General features: G+C 38.8%; 1 protein-coding gene across 3 annotated transcripts in view; it reads right to left on the bottom strand.

The window, feature by feature from the left end:
• CWC22 (CWC22 spliceosome associated protein) overlaps positions 1 to 26,292 on the bottom strand; it is a 74,171-nt gene that overhangs the window by 19,333 nt on the left and 28,546 nt on the right. For all 3 annotated transcript variants that reach the window (XM_089328029.1, XM_051848386.3, XM_070070512.2), the window contains 9 exons: positions 21,578 to 21,826; positions 20,289 to 20,417; positions 16,046 to 16,214; positions 14,306 to 14,359; positions 10,273 to 10,408; positions 9,975 to 10,181; positions 9,822 to 9,884; positions 4,650 to 4,754; positions 3,330 to 3,411 (listed from right to left, as the gene is read on the bottom strand). In XM_089328029.1, the coding sequence (XP_089184155.1) occupies positions 3,330 to 3,411; positions 4,650 to 4,754; positions 9,822 to 9,884; positions 9,975 to 10,181; positions 10,273 to 10,408; positions 14,306 to 14,359; positions 16,046 to 16,214; positions 20,289 to 20,417; positions 21,578 to 21,826 (1,194 nt within the window). The remainder of the gene's footprint in view (positions 1 to 3,329; positions 3,412 to 4,649; positions 4,755 to 9,821; positions 9,885 to 9,974; positions 10,182 to 10,272; positions 10,409 to 14,305; positions 14,360 to 16,045; positions 16,215 to 20,288; positions 20,418 to 21,577; positions 21,827 to 26,292) is intronic.

Raw genomic sequence — 26,292 nt, 5'->3', positions numbered from 1 at the left:
TATTTCTTTATATAATAATGAAAAAGATGGGTCAAATGGCAAGAACAGTAAGCCCTAAAAGAGTCTAACTAATATAATTTCCCATTGATTACATGTATCTCACTGAAGTTCTCAGAAGTACTGCACACCACAGCTTTAAAAAATAAGCCACCTTAGCTATTCTAGTTTTTATTTATTTATTTTTTTGACAGGCAGACTTAGACAGTGAGAGAGACAGAGAGAAAGGTCTTCCTTCCATTGGTTCACGCCCCAAATGGCCACTATCCGGTGTGCTGAGCCGATCCAAAGCCAGGAGCCAGGTGCTTTTTCCTGGTCTCCCATGTGGGTGCTGGGCCCAAGCACTCGGGCCAAGCTCCACTGCCTTCCCTGGCCACAGCAGAGAGCTCGACTGGAAGAGGAGCAACCGGGACAGAACTGGCGCCCCAACAGGGACTAGAACCCAGAGTGTCAGTGCCACAGGCAGAGGATTAGCCTAGTGAGCCACGGCACCAGCCAACCTTAGCTATTCTAATGACCAATAACATTTCTTTGTCTACAGTGAATATTTAGTAACATTTTTATCATCATGTTTTATAATCTTGTTATATGAAATTTGCCATCCAGGTCCTTTAAATACATAGCTATTAAAGTCTGTTTGCTGGGGCCGATGTGTGCCATGCGGGCATCTCATATGGGCGCTGGTTCGTGTCCTGGCTGCTCCACTTCTGATACAGCTCTCTGCTATGGCTTGGGAAAGCAGTGGAGGATTGCCCAAGTTCCTGGGCCCCTGCACCCGTGTGGGAGACCCAGAAGAAGCTCCTGGCTCTTGGCTTTGGATCAGCCTAGCTCCCTCCATTGCAGCCATTTGAGGAGTGAATCAGCAGATGCAAAACTTTTGTCTTCCTGCCTCTGCCTCTCTGTAACTTTGTCTTTCAAATAAATAAATCTTTAAAAAAAAATTTGTTTTCTAACATTTGTATGAGCTTTTAAGTACAGTAACCTTTGCCATATGTAAGTATTTTTTAAGTAGGCATTTAGGTACTTGGAATTCAACAAATACTAACATACAACAATCATGGAATAGTGGATACCACTTATTTTTTAATGTTTTAATTTTTTTTAGTCTGTTGTATTCCCAGAGACAATTTTAGTTAGGTCAATAAAAAAAGGATTCTTTTAAATAATTATTCAAAAGTACTGGTGTAACTTTTTTTTTTTTTTTTTTGACAGGCAGAGTTAGACAGTAAGAGAGAGAGTGACAGACAGAAAGGTCTTCCTTTTTCCATTGGTTCACCCCCAAAGTGGCCGCCATGGCCGGCGCATTGCAGCCAGCACGCTGCGCCAATCCGAAGCCAGGAGCCAGATGCTTCCTCCTGGTCTCCCATTAGAGTGCAGGGCCCAAGGACCTGGGCCATCCTTCACTGCCCTCCTGAGCTACAGCAGAGAGCTGGACTGCGAGAGGAACAGCTGGGACTAGAACCAGCGCCCATATGGGATGCTGTTGCTGCAGGCAGAGTATTAACCAAGTGAGCCACGGTGCTGCTGGCCCCTATTTATTTATTTAAAAGATTTGTTTATTTATTTGAAAGTCAGAGTTACACAGAGAGAGGAGAGGCAGAAAGAGAGAGAGAGAGAGAGAGAGAGAGAGAGAGAGAGGTCTTCCATCCACTGGTTCACTCCCCAACTGGCCGCAACAGCTGGAACTGCAATGATGCAAAGCCAGGAGGCAGAAGCTTCTTCCTGCTCTCCCACATGGGTGTAGAAGCCCAAGGACATGGGCCATCTTCCTCTGCTTTCCAGGACACAGCAGAGAGCTGGATCAGAAGTGGAGCAACCAAGTCTTGAACCAGCACCCCTGTGGGATGCCAACACTTCAGGCCAGGATTTTAACCCGCTGAGCCACAGCACTGGCCCCTATTAATCAAAATTTTAAAGAATGATTTATAAAAAGTGATGATTTGGACTGGAACTGTGGCATGGCAGGTAATGCTGCCGCCTGCAAGTGCCAGCATCCCATGTGGGCGCCGGTTCGAGTCCCAGCTGCTCCACTTCCGATATAGCTCTCTACTATGGCCAAGGAAAGCAGTAGAAGATGGCCCGAGTCCTTGGGCCCCTGCACCCACATGGGAGACCTGGAAGAAGCTCCTGGCTTTGGATCGGCACAGCTCCGGCTGTTGCAGCCAACTGGGGAGTGAACCAGCGGATGGAAGACTCTCTCTCTCTGCCTCTCCTTCTCTCTCTGGGTAACTCTGACTTTCAAATAAATAAATAAATCTTTAAAAAAAAGTGAAGATAAACTGTCAAGGAAAATAAATAAAATTAAACAATATACCATACCGGGGGTGGAAAAAGACAACTTATTGAAAGGCCAAATTCTACTTAAGAATATTTACCTATAACAAATAATTTCTCATTCTCCATTTTGAATTTATGCAAAAAAATTAATAGATTTTCATGTGAAAGGCAAACAAATAGGTAAGGATAAACCAAAATATTTCCAACCAGTGTTCTGCTGTTTCACATTCCTCTATTTGGAGATGAATCTAAAGCCAAAAAGTTTCAGACGGACTGAAAACAAGATGACTCTTACTTATGAATCATTATTGCTATTACATCAGACTGAATGGAAATACACAAGACTTAGTAATAAAACAGAACTGAGAAAACATTCCTTTTCCAGTGTAAAATGTAAACACTATGCCCACTAAATCAATAACTGATTCACATATAAATGACAGATGCACTAAACATTTAACATTCTCATTTATTTCCCTTTAAAGCCAACTCACAGTCTTCAAAAGGGATAGGTACTGTTTTCATGAAATTATAAAAGTTCTAATGATTACTTCAAAGGGCCCTTAAAATCTTCCTAAGTCTAATTTGTATTTCCATTTATATTCATTTTCAACTGCATAGCAAATCAGTGTCCCAAAGTCATCACAATAGTGCTTCTTGTTAGAAACCAGATTATGGGAAAAAAATTAAATTTCCCTTATACAAATATTAACTCCATATGAGCTCTATAATACAGTTGTTGTTAATTTTTTATTAGTGATATTTAACTATAGGAAATTACGCAGCATAAAAAAAGCCATTTAATTCTGTAATACAACTAGACTTTCCAAGTAAAAGCAATTTTCATTAAAGCAGAGAACCAACAGTTAGGGATCTATGAGTCTGGGCATGGTATGAGAGAGGAGGGCAAAGCACTCTGAAAATGTTGAAGTAGTATCTAGTGTTCTGTTACCAAATTCTAAATAGTATCCCTGGTCTCCTTACTCATCCTAAACAAAATTAAAAAAAAAAAAAAATATATATATATATATATCAACTAAGGTATAATGTCTTACCTTGACTGAATTGCAAGATATATTGTACGACGGAATGAGACTAGATTAATTTCTGTTTTGTCATGAATGGTCACTTTTTGTCCTGAAAGAAAGTAAACGTGACAAAACTATAAAACTATAAAAATAAATATGGATAACTGAAAATGTATCTGCAAAAGTTTTAAAAATAAATCTATTTACAATCTCAAAATAACACTTTTTTCTACTGTGCTAGTCAATATTTATGGAACTCAAGGTCACTGTGTCAAGTCTTTTATCACATTATTTTATTAGCTTGAGGAAGCATAAACCACAGCAAGAAAAACTATTGTTATGACCATGTTATGTGCTCCTTTAGATATCATGAAAGCCTTCACTCATGCTGTTATTTGGTAAAAGATTATTGCTAGAGAACAGTATCTTCATAATTCAGAACTGTAACTTATGGGTAGAAATTCAGTTTTAGAGATTGCTGGACCAGGACAAGTTGAATGGGTCCAATATAAATACTCGTACATACATTTGTGAAAATTTCCTCCCATTCGAACACATGAAAACTTTCCTTATATATATTTAATAGTTTCTGTTTGAATACTACTACATGTAAAACAAATCTAAAGTAAAATATAGTATAAAGAGATGAATTACATAAGGAAAACATCAGGAAACATTTAAACATATTTGTTATAAAATGTTACAGAAGAGCAAATCCACACTGTAAATAGAACTAAAATACATTATATCCTAAAAGGGAAGGATACATTAATATTTTCAAATATGTAATACATATAAATAATGATCACTTCAAGCACGTTCTGATGTTAGTAACCGAGACTGAAGCAAAGTAAAGCTTTGAGTTTATTTTTCTGAGAAATAATGTAATGAAAGCTGAAGAGGAAGAACATCATGCCTGCTTCTGTACAAATATAGCTTTTGGCCTCCCCACTCTATTTTGCCAAAGTGAATAGAAAATATCTAGTCACTCTAATCTACCACATTCTTGCCAGGGTTATATAAATCACACATCCTTTAGATGAATACACCTTTTTCCAGTTTATAATATAATCAAAAGCACAAAATGTCAAATTAAAATTATGTTGATGTTTAAAAATTAATTTCCTTGTTTTTCCCTTTAGAGCACAGTTTCCCAACCTTGCCAATACCGGCATTTGGGGCTGATCGTGCCCTGTTGTGGGAGCAATTGTTCAACTGCAGCCTCTGTTTTCACTTGCTAGATGCCAACAGCATCCCTCCCATCACAACCCCATGAGAAACACTGTTTTGGAGGCTTATATTAGAATTAACCTGATCTTAAAATATTTTACAATACAACACCTTTACCTTCTTCATCTTCTTCTCCTTCTTCCTCCTCTTCTTCCTCCTCTTCTTCACTGCTTCCTGCATCTTGGTCTGTGTTTGAGTCACTGTCTCCTTCATCTAGAATTTCTACATGAACAAATTACATTTAGGAAAAAAAAACAACTAATGAGTAAGTGATATAAATGTATCTCTGAGAAGACAATTCTCAGTTCATGGAGATCCATAGTGGTTAACCAAAAAAGAAGCCCACACAACCCTCATGTTACTGTCACGGTAGTGAGGGTAGTGAGGAAGCATTACAACTGCTCTGATTAGAGACAGCCATAAATGTCATTCTTCCATCAGCTAGAAAGTGTCCATGAACCAAGGAAGGAATTTAAAAAAAAAAAAAAAAAACAAGAAAAGGTAGATGAAGGTTTTCCAAAACAGCAAGAACACTATAAAATTAGGACCAACAACCAGCATATGGAAGTCAAGATACTATTTTATCATCTGTCTACTACATTTAGAAAAAAGTTAAGCTAAGAATGTACTTAGATCAGAGACAGGAAACAACTGCATGAGTTAGTGTTTCCTTTAAATAAACAGATTTTTATTGGAATATAAATATATACCTAATAAGTTGAACATTATAATCAATCCAAAGACGTCTAATATGTAAACAGAAACAGAAGTTTAAAAACTTTTAAGCAAATCAAAAGACAACTCTTGGATTATCACAAATGAAAACACAACCCATATTCAGAACTCCATGAAAATAGGGATGTATAGGAGAGGCTACAAAAAGCAAGTCATTATGCTAATAGTAAATCAGTGACAAACTAAAATTATATTTTGTCCAGTGGTTCTGTTAGCCTGATAAAAGGTTTTTCAAGAATATTTTATTTATTTATTTAAAAGGCAGAGTTAGAGAGAGAGAGAGATTGAGATCGAGAGAGATTGATTTCTCCATCTGCTGGTTCACTCACCAAGGGCCAGGGTTGGGACCCACCAAAGCCAGGAGCCCATAACTTGACTAGGGTCTCCCATCTGAGTGGTAGGGGCCCAACCCTGAGCAGGGAGCTGGATTGGAAGTAAAGCAGCTAGGATTTGAACTGGCACTTATATGGGATGCTGGTGTCATAGGCAGTGGCTTAACCTACTGTGCCACAATGCTGACACCTGGATAAAAGATTTTACAAATCTGGCCAATTTTATTTTTGTGTATCTATTATAATCAGAAAACTTTTAATACAAAGTTTTATGCCAACTCCCATGTAGGAAAATTTGAATGTCTTTATATTTGAGCAATATACATAAGGAGCTACATATTTCATGCTAACAGAGCTTCATAATATGAAAAATAAATCATTTACAAAAATCAGAGAATACAGCTTTTTTCTGACATAGCAATCTCAAGAATATTCCTAATGAACATGACCAAAGAAATAACCTGAAGTGTCAAGTTTATTATTATACAATATAGCTTAGACAGACTTTTAAAATAAGAACTATTTAGTATTCAGTAACAGAAAGATAGGCACTCCTGCTGGTTTCCCAAATGCTGTAAGACCTAGAATTCAAGTACACCTGGGTCACTCTAAGGTGCTAATTACTAAAGCTGTGCTCACTCCCTGCTGTGGCCATTTTTAAACGCCAGTCCTAGACAAACATTTTAGGAAAGAATGAAGGTCAAATGAATGGTCTAATTGTTTATGTAGTCCTGTTCTCATTTCTCCACTTTTAAATCAACTTATTGGAATCACTTAGGCCATGACAATGGGATTTCTTATCTGAATAAAGTAATGGTTTCAAAGCATGGTCTAGGAGGCCCTGGAGGATCACTGAGACCCGTCAAGTGGCCTGTGACATCAAAACTACTTTCGTAATATTGGGTGGGCATTGCAGTGTATTGAGTTAAGTAGCTCCTTGCAACACTTGCATCCCACATCCACATTTCTAATCCAGCTTCTTGATAATATGCCCGGGGAATAGGGTGTGGGGGGAAGATAGGAGATGTTAACTTAAGTACTTGGGTTTCTGCCACCCACGTGGCAAATGCAGATAGAGATCCGAGCTGCTGACTTAAGCCTGGCCTGGCCCCAGGTGTTGCGGGCACTTGGGCAGTAAATCAAGACAATCCTTTTCTGTCACTGTGCCTTTCAAATAAATAAATAAATAAATTGAAAAAACCAGCTTTTATAATGATACTAAGATACTATCTTTTTATTGGGCTGACTTTTTTTTTTTTTTTTTTTTGACAGATAGAGTTATAGACAATGAGATAGACGGACAGAAAGGTCTTCCTTCTGTTGGTTCACTCCCCAAATGGCCGTTATGGCCGGCACTGCGCCGATCTGAAGCCAGGAGCCAAGTGCTTCCTCCTGGTTTCCCATGCAGGTGCAGGGGCCCAAGCATTTGGGCCATCCTCCACTGCCCTCCCGGGCCACAGCAGAGAGCTGGACTGCAAGAGGAGCAGCCGGGACTAGAACCAGCGCCCATATGGGATGCCGGCACTGCAGGCGAAGGACCAACCAAGTGAGCCATGGCTCCGGCCCCTGGGCTGACATTTTTGATTTTCCAAAAACAAAACAGGTTAAAACTGCTGAAACCCAAACACAAATCAAAAATCACACAATGCACTAGTAATCAATGCATTCTTTACCGTGCACTTCAGCCAACAGGAAACAAGAAAAGCTAGTTTCACTCAAGAATGTCTTAGGGCCAGCACTGTGACTTAGCAGGTTAAGCCTTGGCCTGTGGTGTGGGCATCCCATATGGGTGCTGGTTCAAACTTCAGCTGCTTCACTTCCAATCCAGCTCCCTGCTAATGGCCGGGGAAAGCAGTGGAAAATGGCTCAAGAGCTTGGACCACTGCACCCACATGGCAGACCCAGAAGAAGCTCCTGGCTCCAGGCTTCGGAACAGCCAAGCTCCAGCTGTGGCAGTCATTTGGGGAGTGAACTAGCAGATGGAAGACCTCTCTGTCTGTCCCTTTGTCTGTAACTCTGCCTCTCAAATAAATTAAAAAAAAACTTCAAAAAAATCTCGGCATTTAAATATAGTGACAAACTATGACACTGAAATTCATGTAAAATGATTGGTAAGGGTTATCTCAAGAGAAAGTACTTGCATAACTGAGGTGCAAGATAAAACAACTACTTCTTTCATTTTTTACTTGAAAGAATGCCATTCAATTCCAACAAATGATAGCTGTTAGGTGTTTGGCAGATACTTTCTCAGATGTAGACAAAGTGAGACTGTCATTTCAGAAGAAACAACTAACAGTGTTTGCTACCATGCTAAAAAGGTTTCAAGAGAAAAGTCAATTTTTGGAAAAACTGTACCAACCTCTGTGAGCGTCAGAGCTCCCTATCACTGACTTTTCTGACGAGACAGGTGTTAATACTAACATGTAATTTCCTGATACTGTATGAACATAATTTCATTGTGATAATCTTAATGTGTTAACACTTAGAAGATTCGATTAATCAGTATCTTCCAAATAACAAACGCAACGTGTTATAAAATCATGTATGTGTAAAAGAAACATTCTAAGGGACAGATTAATGGATTTTAACATAATAGAGTATGAAAATTCACTGATGCTGTTTCAGATTTCACATTAAAATTAATCTTTAAGAAACTATCAGCTTTTAAATATTGGCACAGTATCAAGGAAGAATATATGCAATTACCTAAAAAGAAGGTTAACATACTCTTCCCTCCTCTAACACATATCTACACGAGGTTTCATCAACTACTTCAAGTAAAACAACTTACTACAACAGACTGAATATAGAAAACAGCGGTTTCCCACCAGGCCAGATACTAAACTATCTAAAGCATGCCATTCTTCTCACTAAATGTGTTTTGTGAAATAATTGTTTTCATAAAAACATATAATTATGTTAATATATTTTAGTGTTATTAAGTTGCTCTCTCTTTATATTTTAAAATTTACGAAATGATAAATAATCAATAGACAAACCACACATATTCAGAGGCCTTTTATAATAAATGAGACCAAAGAATTTGAGGACTGCTAAAATAAAGGAAAGTGCCACTTATTTTCCAGGCTTTGGCAACTGCCTACACCCTAAAGAAATAGGCAGGAAATTCCCAAGTTTAAAAGAGAAAATAAATCATACCAAATATAGTGAGAATTCCAAAAAAAAATCATTTGGAAATATTTTAGGGAAGTCATAGGAAAGAGGTCATAAGAAAAGAAGGCAAAGTGCGTCTAAGTTTTCCACATTTGGAAACTAAAATATGGAACAGACAAAGGGATCTGGCAAGGAGCAGTGAAATGCTCCTGGGAAATCAGCATTTAAGAGAATTTATTTCCTGTACTAGATTTTTAGAATAATGTACAGAGCTGGAAGGCTCCTTGCACCTTTACCTTCTATTTCCAAGTACTACTAAAGCACAGAACACAGGAAAACAGGGTTTTAAGTCTTCACTCCCCTTTCTAGGAGATTCTAGAGCACCAAGTCCTTTTTAGGTAAAATCACAGCTCAAGGGAAATAAATCCATAAAACTATTATAAAAGTAGGCCTGAATATTAGCTTTAGGAGGAAAAATAATGATACACATGTAAAAACAATAGTTATTACTGTTCTCCAAAAATAGTTTAAGTGTCTGAATATTTACTCTGTAGCAACACAAAATACTGCATTTATCCTTTCACAAGCAGTAAAATTCACTCACATGTCAACCAAGTAATTAGTTCTAGATCACTTAGCTAGTATCACTAAAGATAAAATATAAACCCAAATCTGTGCAAAGTTAGTGCTTACAACACACCAATGATGTACAAACAATAATAATCACGGACTTCCCAGGAACCCAAACTTTGGTGCTATCAGGACCCGCGCCCCAAATAATAAAGGAAAGCATTTTATAATAAAGCATATCACCTAACTGAATAGCAAAATGAGTCTGCAAGTGTAGCTGTAAATGGTACAGAAGTTAAATGAAGGCCCCTAGTAAACTGAGTATTTTTCAAGATGATGTAAATAATTGATACCATGGACAAGATTAGAAAGTAAAATAAACAATGGGGAAACACTGAAGTGATTGGCTCCACAGGAGAATAGATTTTACTGCATGAGGCTGAGTGATCTATAAATACTTCCTTTTTCATCAGTATTGTATAACTATCCAAATTGTTTCAGTTTATCCCAAATGTATTATTTTTAAAATTCTACATACCCTTCTTAATAGCTTTGTACTTTTCTTCATTCTCCATAAAATTAGGATCCATCTTGAAAACATCTTTAAAAAAAAAAGGCAAACATTAAACCTTTATTTCCAATAGTTACATTTCTTGATACCCACTTCCCACTCCTAACCACCCAGACTCACTAAGAACGTCCTCTGGATTATAGTCGTCCTCCAAAGGTAGCATATGGGTGAACTGGTCATCTTCTTCCACCAAGTCCAGTCCATCTAGTATAACAGGGTGGTCCTTGAACCCATCCTTCCGGACAGCAAACATCACTTCAATCATATACTGAACTCTCTTGTCAATCTCAGACTCATGCAGAATGTTTCGAAGGCGTTCAAATATAGCTAAACAAAAAGAAAAGGGAATGAAAAAGTGGTAAACATAATACTCAAACAAAAGATTAACATCAAACCAAGAATATTTGTATACACCTACCATTGATTCCTCTTGGTGACACTTGTGTTAACTTGAGGCCACATTCCTTGAGAAAACCAATTGCTACTTCAACACTATCATCTGTTGGTCTTTCAAGCAGCAAAGTGAGCATTTCCAAGCATAAAACTTCATGTGCCTTAAATAGAATGCAGACATAGGGAAGAGAGAAAATGCTTTTACAAACATTAACCTACTGTTGGTAATAATAATTAGTAAATCATTATACTATAATCATCATACTACACGTATGAATAGCAAAGTTTTATAATGTACATAGAAATACTCTAAATGTGGGATAATTTCATTTTGTACCTCTTTTTAAAAATTTTTTATTTTTAATTTTTTTGTTTTAATTTTCTCTTTTGTTTTCTTTTTTGTGTTTCTCTTATTTTTAAAGATTTATTTATTTATTTGAAAGAGTTACACAGAGATTGAAGGAGAGGCAGAGAGAAAGAGAGGTCTTCCATCCGCTGGTTCACTCCTCAGTTGGCCACAATGGCTGGAGCTGTGCCAATCTGAAGCCAGGAGGCAGGAGCTTCTTCCGGGTCTCCCACGCAGGTGCAGGGGCCCAAGCACTTGGGCCGTCTTCTACTGCTTTCCCAGGCCATAGCAGAGAGCTGGATCAAAAATGGAGCAGCCAGGTCTTGAACTGGTGCCCATATGGGATATCAGCACTACAGGTGGTGGCTTTAGCTGCTATACCACAGTCTAGCCCCCATTTTGTACCTCTTAAGAACTTACATGAGGTGGGTATTCAGCATAGCAATTAAGATGTGGGTTGGGATGCTCACATCCTATATCAGAACACTCGGATTTGAGCACTGGCTCTTAAACTGCATGAATACTAACATGGTCACAAGATACCTTCATTTTATCTGCTGCACAGTAACAATTTTGATCACTTTCCCCTTTGTAATTAAACTATTTACATGGGCCATGTTCAACAATTGTCATTAATAACAAATGCCAATAAGAGTGGGAATAATGCCTTTCCAAAATCAGATACGTATTTGAAAAAGGAAGAAGTCTAAATCCCAATTCAGGAGAATATCTTCTTCATATTGTGCACAACAGCAAATACACACTGATTTTCCCAGGGAAGAGAAGGGCATCAAACAGTCTTATATCAATGACAAGAAAATACTGTCTTGCACCACAGTTGCAAAGAGTCAAAATATTTACCATCATAACTCTTTTATGGCAATGACAAAAACCTCTGATGTGTACTCTAAATCCAAAAACAGAAATGTGTCTTTGTGGTACAGACATATGAAAGCTAGTTTCCATGGTCTTAAGCAGCAAGCTTCCATTGTAAATAATGTGGTAACTAATTAGGTTAAAATCTAAGAGTGGACACTAGAAAGAATTTCAGATAGGTAAAAATGAACTACTACTTAATGTTAGAGGAATAAGGTTAAATAGGACTTCAAATACAGACATTACACTAAAAATGTGAATACAGATCTGAAGAAAACCTTTGAGGATAAATAAGAGCAATTTTACAATTTTCAAAGTTACACAGAAGCTAAATCTGAACCATCAAATAGTTTTGTATGGATGCATATAAAATAAACACAAACATTGAACAATAAAGCGATAAAATCACCTGCACTGAAGACAGATCAAAATTATTTAATAATCTAATTATTATGTAAAATAAATAAAATTATTTTATAAATATCTATACAAATAGAGGAAGAGTTTTTTGTACTTATCAGCTATTTATTGGTTCTTCATGAACACCATGTATGGGGAAAAAAGTAGAAAAGATACTATCTTTATTGCTTTAGAAAATGAATTAATTAACATTCTTTTTTTTCTTTTTTCTTTTTTTTTTTTTTTTGACAGGCAGAGTGGACAGTGAGAGAGAGACAGAGACAAAGGTCTTCCTTTGCCATTGGTTCACCCTCCAATGGCCGCCGCGGCCAGCGCACCGCGCTGATCCGATGGCAGGAGCCAGGTACTTAGCCTGGTCTCCCATGGGGTGCAGGGCCTAAGCACTTGGGCCATCCTCCACTGCACTCCCTGCCACAGCAGAGAGCTGGCCTGGAAGAGGGGCAACCGGGACAGAATCCGGCGCCCTGACCGGGACTAGAACCCGGTATGCCGGCGCCGCAAGGCGGAGGATTAGCCTAGTGAGCTGAGGCGCCAGCCTAAATTACATTCTTTAAAAAAGAAAAAGATATGTAGTCAAGTAACCACATTTAGATCAATTCTGATAAAATATCTAGAACTACCTAATGTCTCTTATTAAAGAATATTATGGGCCGGTGCCACGGCTCACTAGGCTAATCCTCAGTCTATGGCACCGGTACCCAGGATTCTAGTCCCGGTTGGGGCACCGGGTTCTGTCCCAGTTCCTCTTCTTCCAGTCCAGCTCTCTGCTGTGGCCCAGAAGGGCAGTGGAGGATGGCCCAAGTACTTGGGCCCTGCACCTCATGGGAGACCAGGAGGAAGCACCAGGCTCCTGGCTTCGGATCGGCGCAGCATGCCGGCTGTAGAGGCCACTTGGGGGGTGAACCAACGGAAAAAGGAAGACCTTTCTCTCTGTCTCTTTCTCTCTCTCTAGCTGCCTGACTTTGCCTGTCAAAAACAAACAAACAAACAAAAAAAACAAAAAAGAATATTATGAGGCCGGCGCTGTGGCCTAGAGGGTAAAGTAGCACCTGTGATGCCGGCATCCCACATGGGCACAGGTTCAAGTCCTGGCTGTTCCACTTCGGATTCAGCTCCCTGCTAACGTGCCTGGGAAAGCAGTGGAAATGGCCAAAGTCGTTAGGCCCCTATACCCACACAGGAGACCTGGAAGAAGCTTCTGGCTCCTGGCTCTGGACTGGTCCAGCTCTAGCCAATGTGATCATTTGGGGAATGAGCCAGCAAATTGAAGATTTCTTTCTGTCTCTTCCCCACCTCTCTCTGTAAACTCTGTCTTTCAAATAAATAAATAAAGCACTAAAAAAAGAATTTAAATGCATTTATTATTTTAAAACTAAAATATCATACAAGATATTTATCTTTTTAACTTTTACTTAATGAATATAAATTTCCAAAGTACAGCTTATGGAGTACAATGGCTTCCCCCCTCCCATAACTTCCCTCCCACCCGCAACCCTCCCCTTTCCCACTCCCTCTCCCCTTCCATTCATATCAAGATTCATTTTCAATTCTCTTTATATACAGAAGATTAGTTTAGCATATATTAAGTAAAGATTTCAACAGTTTGCACCTACACAGAAACACAAAGTGTAAAATACTGTTTGAGTATTAGTTATAGCATTAAATCACAATGTACAGCACATTAAGGACAGAGATCCTACATGAGGAGTAAGTGCACAGTGACTCCTGTTGTTGACTTAACAAATTGACACTCTTGTTTATGGCATCAGTAATCACCCTAGGCTCTTGTCAGGAGTTGCCAAGGCTATGGAAGCCTTTTGAGTTCACCGACTCGTATTATTTAGACAAGGTCATAGTCAAAGTGGAAGTTCTCTCCTCCCTTCAGAGAAAGGTACCTCCTTCTTTGATGACCCATTCTTTCCACTGGGATCTCACTTGTGGAAATCTTTTTCATTTAGGTCATTTTTTTTTTTTTTCCCAGAGTGTCTTGGCTTTCAGTGCCTGAAATAGTCTCATGGGCTTTTCAGCCGGATCCGCATGACTTAAGGGCTGATTCTGAGGCCAGAGTGCTATTTAGGACATCTGCCATTCTATGAGTCTGCTGTGTATCTCACTTCCCATGTTGGATCATTCTCTCCCTTTTTTATTCTATTGGTTAGTATTTGCAGACACTCGTCTTGTTTATGTGATCCCTTTGACTCTTAGACCTATCATTATGTTCAATTGTGAACAGAAATTGATCACTTGGACTAGTGAGATGGCATTGGTACATGCCACCTTGATGGGATTGAATTGGAATCCCCTGCATACAAGATATTTACCCCCAAGGACAATACATCAAAATAATAATAGAAATATAATTACTGAAGTGTATCAAGCTGAGTTCTAAGGGCACTGAAAGACACCAATTACTTACCACATTTTGGTTAATAAGATGTGCCACAAACTTTGAAGCAGTCAGGCAAAGTTGCTGAAAAGTGAAGACAGAAAACAAAGTTGTAAACTAAAACCAATTTTCATTCATCAATAGAATCCACAGCATACTAACATCCCCTACATAAAACATATACTACACAAAGATGATTTTTATATGAACATAATCCAAGTGAAAGAGTGCCATTTCTGGTTAAAAAGTTGGAATTCTACAGGTATAGCTACCATATGTGTGGCTCATTACTAGTTGTCAAGGATATATACTAGGACAAAAATGGTCTCATGGGAAGGTGTTTGGTATGGCAGTTAAAACACTGCTTGAATCACCAGCATTCCATATTGGGGTGTCTGGATTCTAGTACTGGCCTTGCTTCCTGTTAATCTGCACTCTGGGAAGTGGTGATGATGGCTCAAGTAGCTGAGTCACTGCTACTAATGCAGAAGACTCAGGATTGAATTCCCAGCTCCTGGCTTCAGTCTATCCCATTCATAGCTGTTGGAGGATTCTGGGGAATGAGACAGCATATGAAAGATCTCTTTCCAAAAAAAACCCAACACCAAAAATGAAAACACCACAAGTTCCCATTAAGTAGAGTCTTTAAAAAAGAAATTTGGGACAGGAATTTGGCCCAGCAGCTAAGATGCCTGGATCGCACACCCGAGTGCCCAAATCAATTCTTGGTTCTGGCTCCAATTTACTGCCAGTGTAGATTGTGGGAGGCAGTGGTGATGGCTCAAGTACTTGGGTTCTGCCACTTATATGTGAAACTTGGAACTGTGTTCCTAGAGAGTCCTGACCCAGTCTTAGCCTATATAAATTTTTGAGAATGTTAACCAGCCAATCAAAGGTCTCTTTCTGCCTCTTAAATAAACTAAAAAAGAATAAATAAATTTAAAATAAAATAAAAAGCATGGAGCTAGAGTTGTGGCATAACAGGATGAACTACCGCCTGCAGTGCCAGCATCCCAAATGGGCACTGGCTCAAGTCCTGGCTGCTCTTCTTCCGATCCAGCTCTCTGCTAATGCGCCTGGGAAGGACACTTGGAGGACACCCAAGTTCTTAGGACTCTGTACTCACATGGGAGACCTGAAAGAAGCTCCTGGATCCTGATTATCCACTGGCTGTTGTAGCCATTTGGGGACTGAATCAGAGGATGGAAAACCTCTGTTCCTCTCTCTCTAACACTGACTTTCAAATAAATAAGAAAATAAATCCCAAATAAATTAATTAAATTAAAAGCATTTCTAAGTAGAATCAACATCGGTTACTCTTATTTTTTTTTTGTTTTTTTTTTATTTTTTTGACAGGCAGAGTGGACAGTGAGAGAGAGACAGAAAGGTCTTCCTTTGCCGTTGGTTCACCCTCCAATGGCCGCCGTGGCCGGCGCGCTGCAGCCGGCGCGCTGCGGCTGGTGCACCGCGCTGATCTGCTGGCAGGAGCCAGGAGCCAGGTGCTTTTCCTGGTCTCCCATGGGGTGCAGGGCCCAAGCACCTGGGCCATCCTCCACTGCACTCCCTGGCCACAGCAGAGAGCTGGCCTGGAAGAGGGGCAACCGGGACAGAATCCGGCGCCCCAACCGGGACTAGAACCCGGTGTGCCGGCGCCGCTAGGCGGAGGATTAGCCTATTGAGCCGCGGCGCCGGCCCTCGGTTACTCTTATTGACACTGGTTTATTAGTCTGTCCCTAAGCAACAGTTTATTTATAAGCCATTCATAAATACCTTGTCATTTCTTCGATAGCCTTTTCGGAAATTAAGGATTAACCTCTTGAGGATTAATTCTCCAATTTGTGGAAATTTTGAGTTGATAATTGCCACTAAAGCTGCATAAACATGGGTGAAGATAGGCGAAGCACTCTGTGCTTGCAAAACAGACCTAGACAGCAGTCCTCTGTTTAAAAGAAAAGAGGTCAAAAACAATCAATTTAGTTAGAATGGGAAAAAACATTTAAAATCCAGTAATATAATTCTGTAAATTTTAAAAGATAAATTTTTACTACTTTATCTAGGGAAAAGTTAGTCCTACTAATAAACAACAGCTGCTTTTGATAAACTAAACTTTGAATTTTTGCTTTTGTAAAATAGAAAGTTTACTACAATTGTTTTTTCAAAATTTTCTATCTCAAGATAGTTCCTCTCTTCCTGCTTGTTGTTGTACAGCTAACAAATTTGAGAGTTTTCAATATCACAGAAATCATTTGTTTAACAACTTCAAAAAAGTCAAGGAAAAAAAGACTTCTTTCAAAAGTATAAAATTTAGACAACATAAATTTTCCACTACAGATACATCATTCAATGTAATTAATTCTGTGATTAAAAACAAATTTGAGTTTTTTCTGTCTTTAAACTTAATTTTACTAGGATAAAAATGAAGATTTAGAATAAATAATACAAACATTCCAAGATTAATGCTAAAATGCTAATAAGAAAATTAAAAGTTGCCCACTTGTAATTTACTTAGAAATGGTTATGATTTGTATGCATTTGATGCAGAAAAGAAGAGATGCAAAGTGGGCTAACTGAAGCTATTTTTAGCAATGTGATGACAAATAATTACTGGATTACCAAAACACAAGGTGAAAATGTCTTAATAGCAAATTTAGTAATGACAACTGAATGACTAGAGTTGAATATGAGAAAACTATACTCAGGTTATAAATTATAAGATCTTAAGCAATCCATATAACTTCTTTAAATCTACCTTTATTCTAAGTAAAATGGGGAGAGTTATGTCTACCTTTGAGGACAGCAGCTACCTTTTGGTCAACTTGCTATATCCTTACAGCACACTGCACTTACTTTCATTTCCCAAATTTTTTATTCTTTTGAGGTGATGAATCTGAGTAATGTGAAATAACATCAGAAAAGAGCCCTCACATTTTTAAATAATAAATAGAACATACAATATTTTTGTTTCCTGAGTTTTTTCAATTTTACCAACTGCTTAAAAATCAAGTAGAAAAAATGGTAAATGAGTCCTTTCTATTTTCTAAATTATTTCTTAATTTTTCATTTTGGTAACATTCTCACTTTGCTTTCATCAGAAACTAAATTAAAAAAAAGATTACATGCAACAAGCCATAGCTAATATAACAGTAAACGGTCAAAAGTTAAAACTTTTTCTAAGATCAGGCAGAAGACAAAAATGCCATTCTCACTACTTCTATTTAACACAGTACTAATAATCTTAGCAAATGTAATTGGGCAAGAGGAAGAAATGAGAAGTATTCAAATTTGAAAGGAAGTTAAACTGTTTGCAGATAACATGGTCTTATATTTAGAAAACCCTAGAGATTCCACCAAAAAACTGCTAAATTCAGTAAACTTGTAGGACACAAAATGAACACATAAAAATCAGTAGCATATGCTAACAAGAATCTGAAAAAGCAAAAATAATCCTATTTATAATAGTTACAAAAGAAAATGATGTTAGGAATAAATGTAATCAAGGAAGTAAAAGAATTATGTCCTGAAAACTATAACTCACTGCTAAAAAGAAATTGAAGAATGGGCAGACATTGTGGAGCAGTGGGTTAAACCACTGCCTGCGACATTAGCATCCATGTGAGAGTGCCAGTTACTTCACTTCTGATGTAGTTCCCTGCGGGTGCACCTAGGAAAGCAGCAGCAGATGCTCCAAGGGCTTGGGTCCCTATGACTCCCAAGTCAAAAGAAACAAAAGCAAAAACAAATACTTTTACATCAAAATGAAAAGTTTCTGCACAACAAAGGGAACAGCAGACTGAAGACACAACCTATGGAATGGGAGAACCTGTCTGCAAATGATTTATCTGATAGAGTTAACATCAAAAATATGTAAGGAATTCAAGTCAATAATTAGAAAACAAATTATCCAATAAAACATGGACAAACGACCTGAGTAGACATTTCTCAAGAGAAGACATACAAATGGCCAAAAGGTAAAGGAAGAACTGTTCAACATCACCCATCACCAGGAAATGCAAAGTGGAACCACAATGACATATTACCTCACCCCTATTCAACGGCTGCTACAAAAATGACCAAAGATAAACACAGCTGAAGATGTAGAGAAAAAGAAGCCTTATATGCTGCTGCTAAGAATGTAAATTAACCTCGCCACTATAACAAACAGTACGAAGCTTCTTCATAATAATTAAAAGTAGAACTTCCTCAGGATTCAGCAATGGCACTGCTGGGTGTATATCCAAAGGATATGAAATCAGTATGTCAAAGAGATATTTGAACAAGGGAATACCATTCAGCTTCAAGAAAGAAGGAAATCCTGTCATTTCAACCATGTGGATGAACCTGAATGAAATAGCCAAACATGATGAACAACACGATGAATCTAATGAAATAAGCCAGACGAGGAAAGAAAAATACCACATGACCTCACTCGTGTGCAACTGAAAAGAGTCAAACTCATAGGAAGAAGAAAATGGTGGTGACTAGACACTGGAGGTGGGTAGGTTAAGGAGCTGTTGGTCAACAGACATAAAATTTGTCAGATAGCAGACATAAGTCACATTATGGTGATTACAGTTAGTAACAATTAAGAGTAGATTTTAGATGTTCTTACCGCACACACACACACAAAAAGTGAGGTAATACAAATGTGGAATAGTTTGGTCTAGCTACTCCACAACACATACATATATAAAAACAGCACACTTTATGTAATTTTTACTTGTCAATTAAGAAAAAATAATCAGGGGCCAGTGTTTGGCATAGTAGGCGAGATTCCACTTGAAACACTCACATCCCTTATCAAAGTCCCTGGGTTCAAGTCCTGGCTCGTACTGATTCCAGCTTACTCTAATGTTCATACTGGGAGGGAACAGATGGTGGCTCAGGTACCTGCATTAGTGTCACCCACTTAGGAGACCCAGGCTCCTGGCTACATGGCCCTGACACAGCTACTATAGGCATTTGGGGAGTGAACCAGCAGATGTAAAATGTGTGTCTCTCTCTGCCTTTCAAGTAAAATGAAAATAAATTTCAAAAAAGAAATTAATTTTAATATTCATTCTCCTCATAGATTTAAATCATTATAGGTACTCAGTATAAACATTAGAGCCTCTTTAAAAATTTTTATTTTTTATTTACTTGAAAGACAGAGTTACAGAGAAGGGGGGAGAGAGAGATTGATCGATCTATCTATCTATCTATCTATCTATCTATCTATCTCCCATCCACTGGTTCAATCCCCAAATGGCTGCAACAGCCAGGGCTGGGCCAAGCAGAAGCCAGGAGGAGCCGGGAGCTACTTGTGGATCACCCACACAGTTGTAGAAGCCCAAGCACTTGAGCCATCTTCTCTGCTGCTTTTCTAGGCGCATCAGCAGGAAGTTGGATTGGAAGTAAAGCAGCCAGGTCTTGAACCAGCACCGATATGGGATGCCAGCATGACAGGAAGAGGTTTAATCTGCTATTCACAACGCCAGTCCCTAGAGCTTAAAAAGCAAAAAAACTCGAAGGAGGTATTGTGTCATAGCAGGTTAAGCTACTGCCTGTAATGCCGGCAACCTATACAAGCATCCTTTAAGTTCTGGCTGCTCCACTTCCCATCCTGCTCCCTGCTAACGCACTTGGGAAAGGCATGGAAGATGGTCCAAGAACCTGGGCCCCTGTCATCCACGTGGGAGACTCAGATAGTGTTCCAGGCTTCTCGCTTTGGCCTGGCCTCGCCTGAGCTGTTACAACCATTTGGGGAATAAATCAGTGGAAGGAAGATCTTTTTCCCTCTTTATCTGTCTCTCACTCTCTCTCTGTAACTCTGCCTTCCAAATAAGTAAATTTAAAAACTTAACAAAAAAAAAGCAAAAATTCCATAACATCTTAACAATAAAACAAGTAAAACATAACTAAGAATTTCATTTTAAATAAACACTCCCAACTACTTTTCAATGATTATTAGTGAAAATACAAGTATTATATTCCTATGAAGAAATGAGTATGAACAAACAGAATAGCTGACACTTACCTTCCTCTAACTATATTTTCTTGAAGAAGCTCTTGAATAATAATACTTATATTGGAAATGTTGACTTTGTTGATAAGACCATTGATTGACTTCTTTAGGGCCTCCCAGCTCATCCTCTGGTAAGCTAAGCTAAAAAGAATTTATTTTAATAGATTAAACTTTAGTCAACAACTGTAAGAACAAGAAGCTATGTTAAGAACATAAAAAACTACTTGTGTTCATTATTTTCACAGAATGATCCCAAAGTGTAATAAATATATGATGATTAAAGGAATAAATATTTAACCACATTTGGTTTTCTGTCTGTATTGCTTAAGTACAGACCACTTTTCTTTAAATGCCTAGTAAGATAATGTAAGGATAATGTTTTGTTCTTATGTCCATGTATATTGCAACTTAAAACATTATTAGTCAAATTCAAAATATGCTTACTTTACATTATAATGATTCACTTCAAGTTGCTTTTAAAAGAAACCTTTTAAAAAGCAATGCATTTGAAAAAATTTTTTTAAAAAACGTGAAGCACTCAAACATAAGCCAGGAAAAAAAGAAAAATTCTATTATATTTCTTCTTATAAAGGCATATCAGGGATAACATTAAATGCTTTACATTCTAATGAAATGGTATTAGACAAAGGAAACAGAAAATAGCATAGACTTATGGGGCTGAAAAACTGTTCTAAGTATTTTAAAGATCACTTCTGTTTTTATGCAGTAGTACTACAGCAATACCAACTGAATGCTATACAGCTATACTGTCTATAATTCAGACTTCAGGTAAATTTTTTAGCTTCAGTAAATATCTTTAGGTTGAACCTGATAAGGTCAAAAGTTGTTTCAAGTTCTAAAATTCTATGGTTTTATAACAGTTTCTTTGTGGAATCTGATTTCAGCTGCAGGAAATCTTAAACTTTTTCCTTCCATTCAACTCTCTGGAAGTCTGATGTTGCCAGTAGACTTATGGGAATATATATAACTCATAGGATTACAGAGGATACCGGTAGTAAGCATGCATGTGACTAGAAAAGGAACAACAGCTTAAAATACTAAAAAAAAGAAAAGAAAAGAAGAGAAATGCTTTCCTCAAACTTTTTAATTCATGCATGCAGAAAATTAAGGAAGTTAGAGCTAAAGTCGGAGAAAGCAGTATGCAGAGCTCCAATGAAGAAAAGAGGTCTCTGTCATTAAAGACGAAATGTAAAGCCTCAACAGCCAAGGTTATCTACCCCCTGCTGACTGATTTTTCAGCAAGACGTCACTGCCTTGTATACTTAGTGATATTAACATGCCTGTTTTTATCTGTAATCTGCTCCTGCATCATCCTCAGCTTTGCAGGAGGAATATACGCTCCACCAGTGCGAGTGAGGAGAGGATCCAGCTCATCTTTCTTCTTCTTTGTAGTAGGTTCATCTTGAGCAGAGGAACTCTGAGTGACTGAGGGCTCTGGGCTTCGTCTCCCAGGAGCTGGGGATCTCCGGGACCTTTTCCGATCTGTCCGATCTGTGTCTCTTTCTTTGCGTTTTTCTCGCTCCCTGCTTCTGTAATATTGTTTTTAAAAACGGAAGGACAATATGAAACACATTGTTGCAATGAACTGCACATCAAACAAGATCACAAGAGGGCCCCACAAGTTCAAACTAGGAAAGGAGGTTTAGAGTGATGAGGTAACACCTGTCAGAAAAAATGTAACTTAAAGTAGGTCTCAAAGGCTTGGCAGAATGTAGACTGGTGCAAGAGAGGGAGGATGGCATTCTGCAAACAGCACAGGAGAGAATAAGTAACTACTGAAAAATGGAAGGGTACTAAGGCCAGAATGAGCACAACAATCAGGAAACAAACAATTATGCTGGAAAGATGAATTTCAATCAGGCTATGAAATCTTAAAAGGCAGAAAACAGGGCCGGAGCCGCGGCTCACTAGGCTAATCCTCCGCCTGTGGCACCGGCACACCGGGTTCTAGTCCCGGTCGGGGCGCCGGTTTCTGTCCCGGTTGCCCCTCTTCCAGGCCAGCTCTCTGCTGTGGCCAGGGAATGCAGTGGAGGATGGCCCAAGTCCTTGGGCCCTGCACCCCATGGGAGACCAGGATAAATACCTGGCTCCTGCCATCGGATCAGCGCGGTGCGCTGGCCACGGCGGCCATTGAAGGGTGAACCAACGGCAAAGGAAGACCTTTCTCTCTGTCTCTCTCACTGTCCACTCTGCCTGTCAAAAAAAAAAAAAAAAAAAAGGGCAGAAAATAGACTCTAAGTTTTCTTTACCAGAGAAGACTGAGAATCATTCAAAGCTTCTGAGTGCAAGAGTGACATGAAAATAGTGCTTTTGAGGAGACAGGTATATGTGATAAATTGTATAAAGGAGAGACCAGAATTTATCTAAAATTATAGCAATTTTAGGTGTAAGTTATTACAAAAAATGCAATATTTGAAAATTTCTAGATAGAATTATTTTTAATCGAAATATCAGAACCGCCTGGTTTTTTGACACAATGTGGAAAAAAAACACATTTTCTATTCACAATTACTCTTCCCTACAAATGTAGTGATTATCCTTTCTTCAGCTAACACTTTTAAAATAACCAGCATTTTCTTTGAATCTGTCAAGAATGGTAAACAGCAAGTCCTGGCCTACTGCTATCATTCCCCAAAAAGGTGTTTGTCCACTTCGTGTTTTTTCATATATTGTCTTGGAAACTCAGATAATTCTGTTAATGCTCTGTGCAGCCATGAGTTACATGAACACAGTACATAAAAGCAAATTTCATATCATCACTGCAAATACAAGGAAACTGAGGGAAGAATAGACTGTAGCAAAATCTAAAAGGTATGTTTGGGAAGGTCTATTTTAATATATAGTACTATTGGCTGGCGCTGCGGCTCACTAGACTAATCCTCCACCTAGCGGCGCCGGCACACCGAGTTCTAGTCCCGGTCGGGGCGCCGGATTCTGTCCCAGTTGCTCCTCTTCCAGGCCAGCTCTCTGCTGTGGCCAGGGAGTGCAGTGGAGGATGGCCCAAGTGCTTGGGCCCTGCACCCCATGGGAGACCAGAATAAGTACCTGGCTCCTGCCATCGGATCAGCGCGGTGCGCCGACCGCAGCACGCCGGCCGCAGCACGCCAGCCGCAACAGCCATTGGAGGGTGAACCAACAGCAAAGGAAGACCTTTCTCTCTCTCTCTGTCCACTCTGTCAAAAAAATAAATAAATAAAAATATATAGTACTATTTATCTGGAGAGAGAAGAGCAATCACTTTAAAGGGCAGTTGTGGAGGAACAATTTTGAAGCTGAGGGATAAGACCTGAGTGACTACCTATGGCAACAATTAAAATACACCAACAAAGAGTTTATGGGGGCTGCTTTCAAATTTAAACTTCAATTAGTCACAAAGGCAGGTGCTCCAAATTCAACCCACTGATTTGCAAATGGGTTGTTTCGTATTGATAAAGTGGCATGTTGCAGGAAGAATATACTGACATTATGATTTGTGTGAGAAACACCAGGTAAGACATCTGACTGACTGATAGAATCACAGCCTTACAATTATTGTGTTTGTCCCTTTACAATGCAGAAGGAATAGAGTATTCTCAGAGTCCAAAGAGAAATATTTGGGGGCAGACATATTGGAACAGCAGGTTAAGCCCCTACTTAGGATGCCCGTATTCCATGTCAAAGTGGTAGTTTGAGTCCTGACTACTCTGTTTGCAATCCACATTCCCGCTATGTGCCTGGGAGGCAGCAGATGATGGCCTCCAGGATGTTTTTTAAAAAGGACAGAAAACAACATAAAATATAAAATAAAGTACTTGGGCTCTTGCCACCAAGTGGGAGACTCAGATGGCACTGCAGGCTCCTAACTTCAGCCTGGCTGTTGGGGGTATATGGGGAGTGAACCAGCAAATGAAAGATCTTGCTGTCTTTCCCTCTCTCTTCATTCTGCCAAATAAATAAATAAATATATCCTTTTTAAAAAAAGAGATATTTGTCTCCAAATGTTTTTGGACGGTTGTCTTATACATTTCACAATGTAGAATCTACATAATACCTCATCTGCTTCTTTTGCAGTGTGATTGTGTGGATCACATGATATTTAAGTTCACAGACTGGACCAAACTTAAGGAATGACACTAAAGCAGTAAGGTCAGGGGTTGGGTTAAAACAAAGGTTTCAGAGTCAGAATTAAGTTCAAATCTGTTTCAATTTCTACCAGATGGGTAAGTGAATCTCAGGTAAGTTATTTAATCTCCTCAAACCCATGTCCTTAGTTGTAAATTGGGAAAAATATCCAGGTTTATGAGTTTTGGTAGTATTTGAGAAAGTAAGCGAACTGTCATGCTTATGACAGTAGCTGTTTTTATTAAGTTGTCATTAAGGTCTCAGCTGATAAGCCTGGTTTTTGGAGGTTAATTGAATCTGGCATTTTTGGATTGAGTCTATATCAGAAAGTAGTGAGAAGGAAATATGGGCTACAGATATCAAAGGATGTACTTCGTACCAAACTACAGAAGAATCTGATCAAAATTCTATTGGAAGCCTACTCTACTGAAGGTAGAGTTATGTAGTGGACAGATAATATGAAAGAAGCATCAACATGCATACAGACCTTAGTGAACAATAAAATGTAGAAGACAAGTTTCTGAAACTCAATGGCTAATAAGCATAAATACAAAAATCAAGAGAGAGCTGGTTTTACGCAAATGACAAAGATCAATAGATGTCTTCAAAGAATGGTTGTTGCACAAACACAGAATGTAAAAAACAGATCACAGTTACTCTTCATATTGAAATAATAGAATCTGTTGGTTTTGTCAATTAAAAATAAAATCAGGATCAACCACTTTGTACAACACTGGAATTTAAATTCCTCTACTGCTTTCTGTATACTATTCAAAAGTATAGAAGAGAAATTCAGGGGCCAGTGCTATGGCATAATAGATTAAGCCTCCACCTGGGGTGCTGGCATCCTTCTGGGGACCTGTTCGAGTCCCAGCTACTCTGATTCTGATCCAGCTCTCTGTTAATGGCCCGGGTAAGCAGTGGATGATGGCCCAAGTCCTTGGGCCCCTGCACCCATGTGGGAGACCCAAAAGAAGCACCTGGCTTCAGCCTTGCCCAGCCTGGGAGGAGTGAATCAGTGGATGGAAGATCTCTCTTTCTCTCTCCTCTCTCTTTTTCAAATAAATAAATAAACCTAAACAAATAAGGTATATTATCATCCAAGGGAAAAAGAATTAGGTACAGATCAATAACAACGGGTTTTAATACTCTACATAGCTTTCAATGAAACATGAATGGCACGCACACACTTATGTCTGCCTCTTCTTAAATACTGCCCCAAAAGCATGGAAACACTCTCATTCCAATGTTCACCTGCCCTTCAATCACCTCTTTCTCATCTCTCAACCAGGTAAACCCTACAGATCCCATTAATCAAATGGGTAGCCAAGTCTTCTAAGATTCAAGCAGAAATCATTTATGTGTCTAAAAATCTCCCTACAAATTAGTAACTTCATTCTCAATGTTCCTCTGTCATGACAGAGGAAAGCAAATTTAGATACTCTACATCATAGGATATAAACTTCTTTCATTTAGTTAAGAATCTCAACAAAATCACATATGTCAGGCCCTCTGGCAGGACAATGTAATAGTGAGAGCTTGGGGCCTTCAGTCAGACAGACCTGGACTTGCCGCTATTACAAAATACAAAACGTGTCTAGGTCTCAGTTTCTTCAGCTATGAAGTACACATAACAGTATCCATTTTACATACATATTTACTGCAATAAACACTTAATTCACATGAAGCCTTTCTCAGAAAGCCTGGCTGGGACTGATGTTGTGATTTAGCAGGTTAAGCGCCATCTGCAACACCAGCATTCCGTTTGGGTACCGGTTCAATTCCCAGCTGCCCTACTTCAGATCCAGTTCCTTATTAATACTTCTGGGAAAGTAGCGGAAGATAGGCCCCTTCCACCCATGTGGGAGATCTGATAGAAGTCCAGGTTCCCGGC

Source organism: Oryctolagus cuniculus, chromosome 3, assembly GCF_051225735.1.
Source record: "Oryctolagus cuniculus isolate XC-2025 breed Fujian yellow rabbit chromosome 3, ASM5122573v1, whole genome shotgun sequence".
In the NCBI taxonomy this organism is placed as follows: Eukaryota; Metazoa; Chordata; class Mammalia; order Lagomorpha; family Leporidae; genus Oryctolagus; species Oryctolagus cuniculus.
Note: the sequence above shows the minus strand (reverse complement) of the source record. Positions and strands in the feature narration are given on the sequence as shown.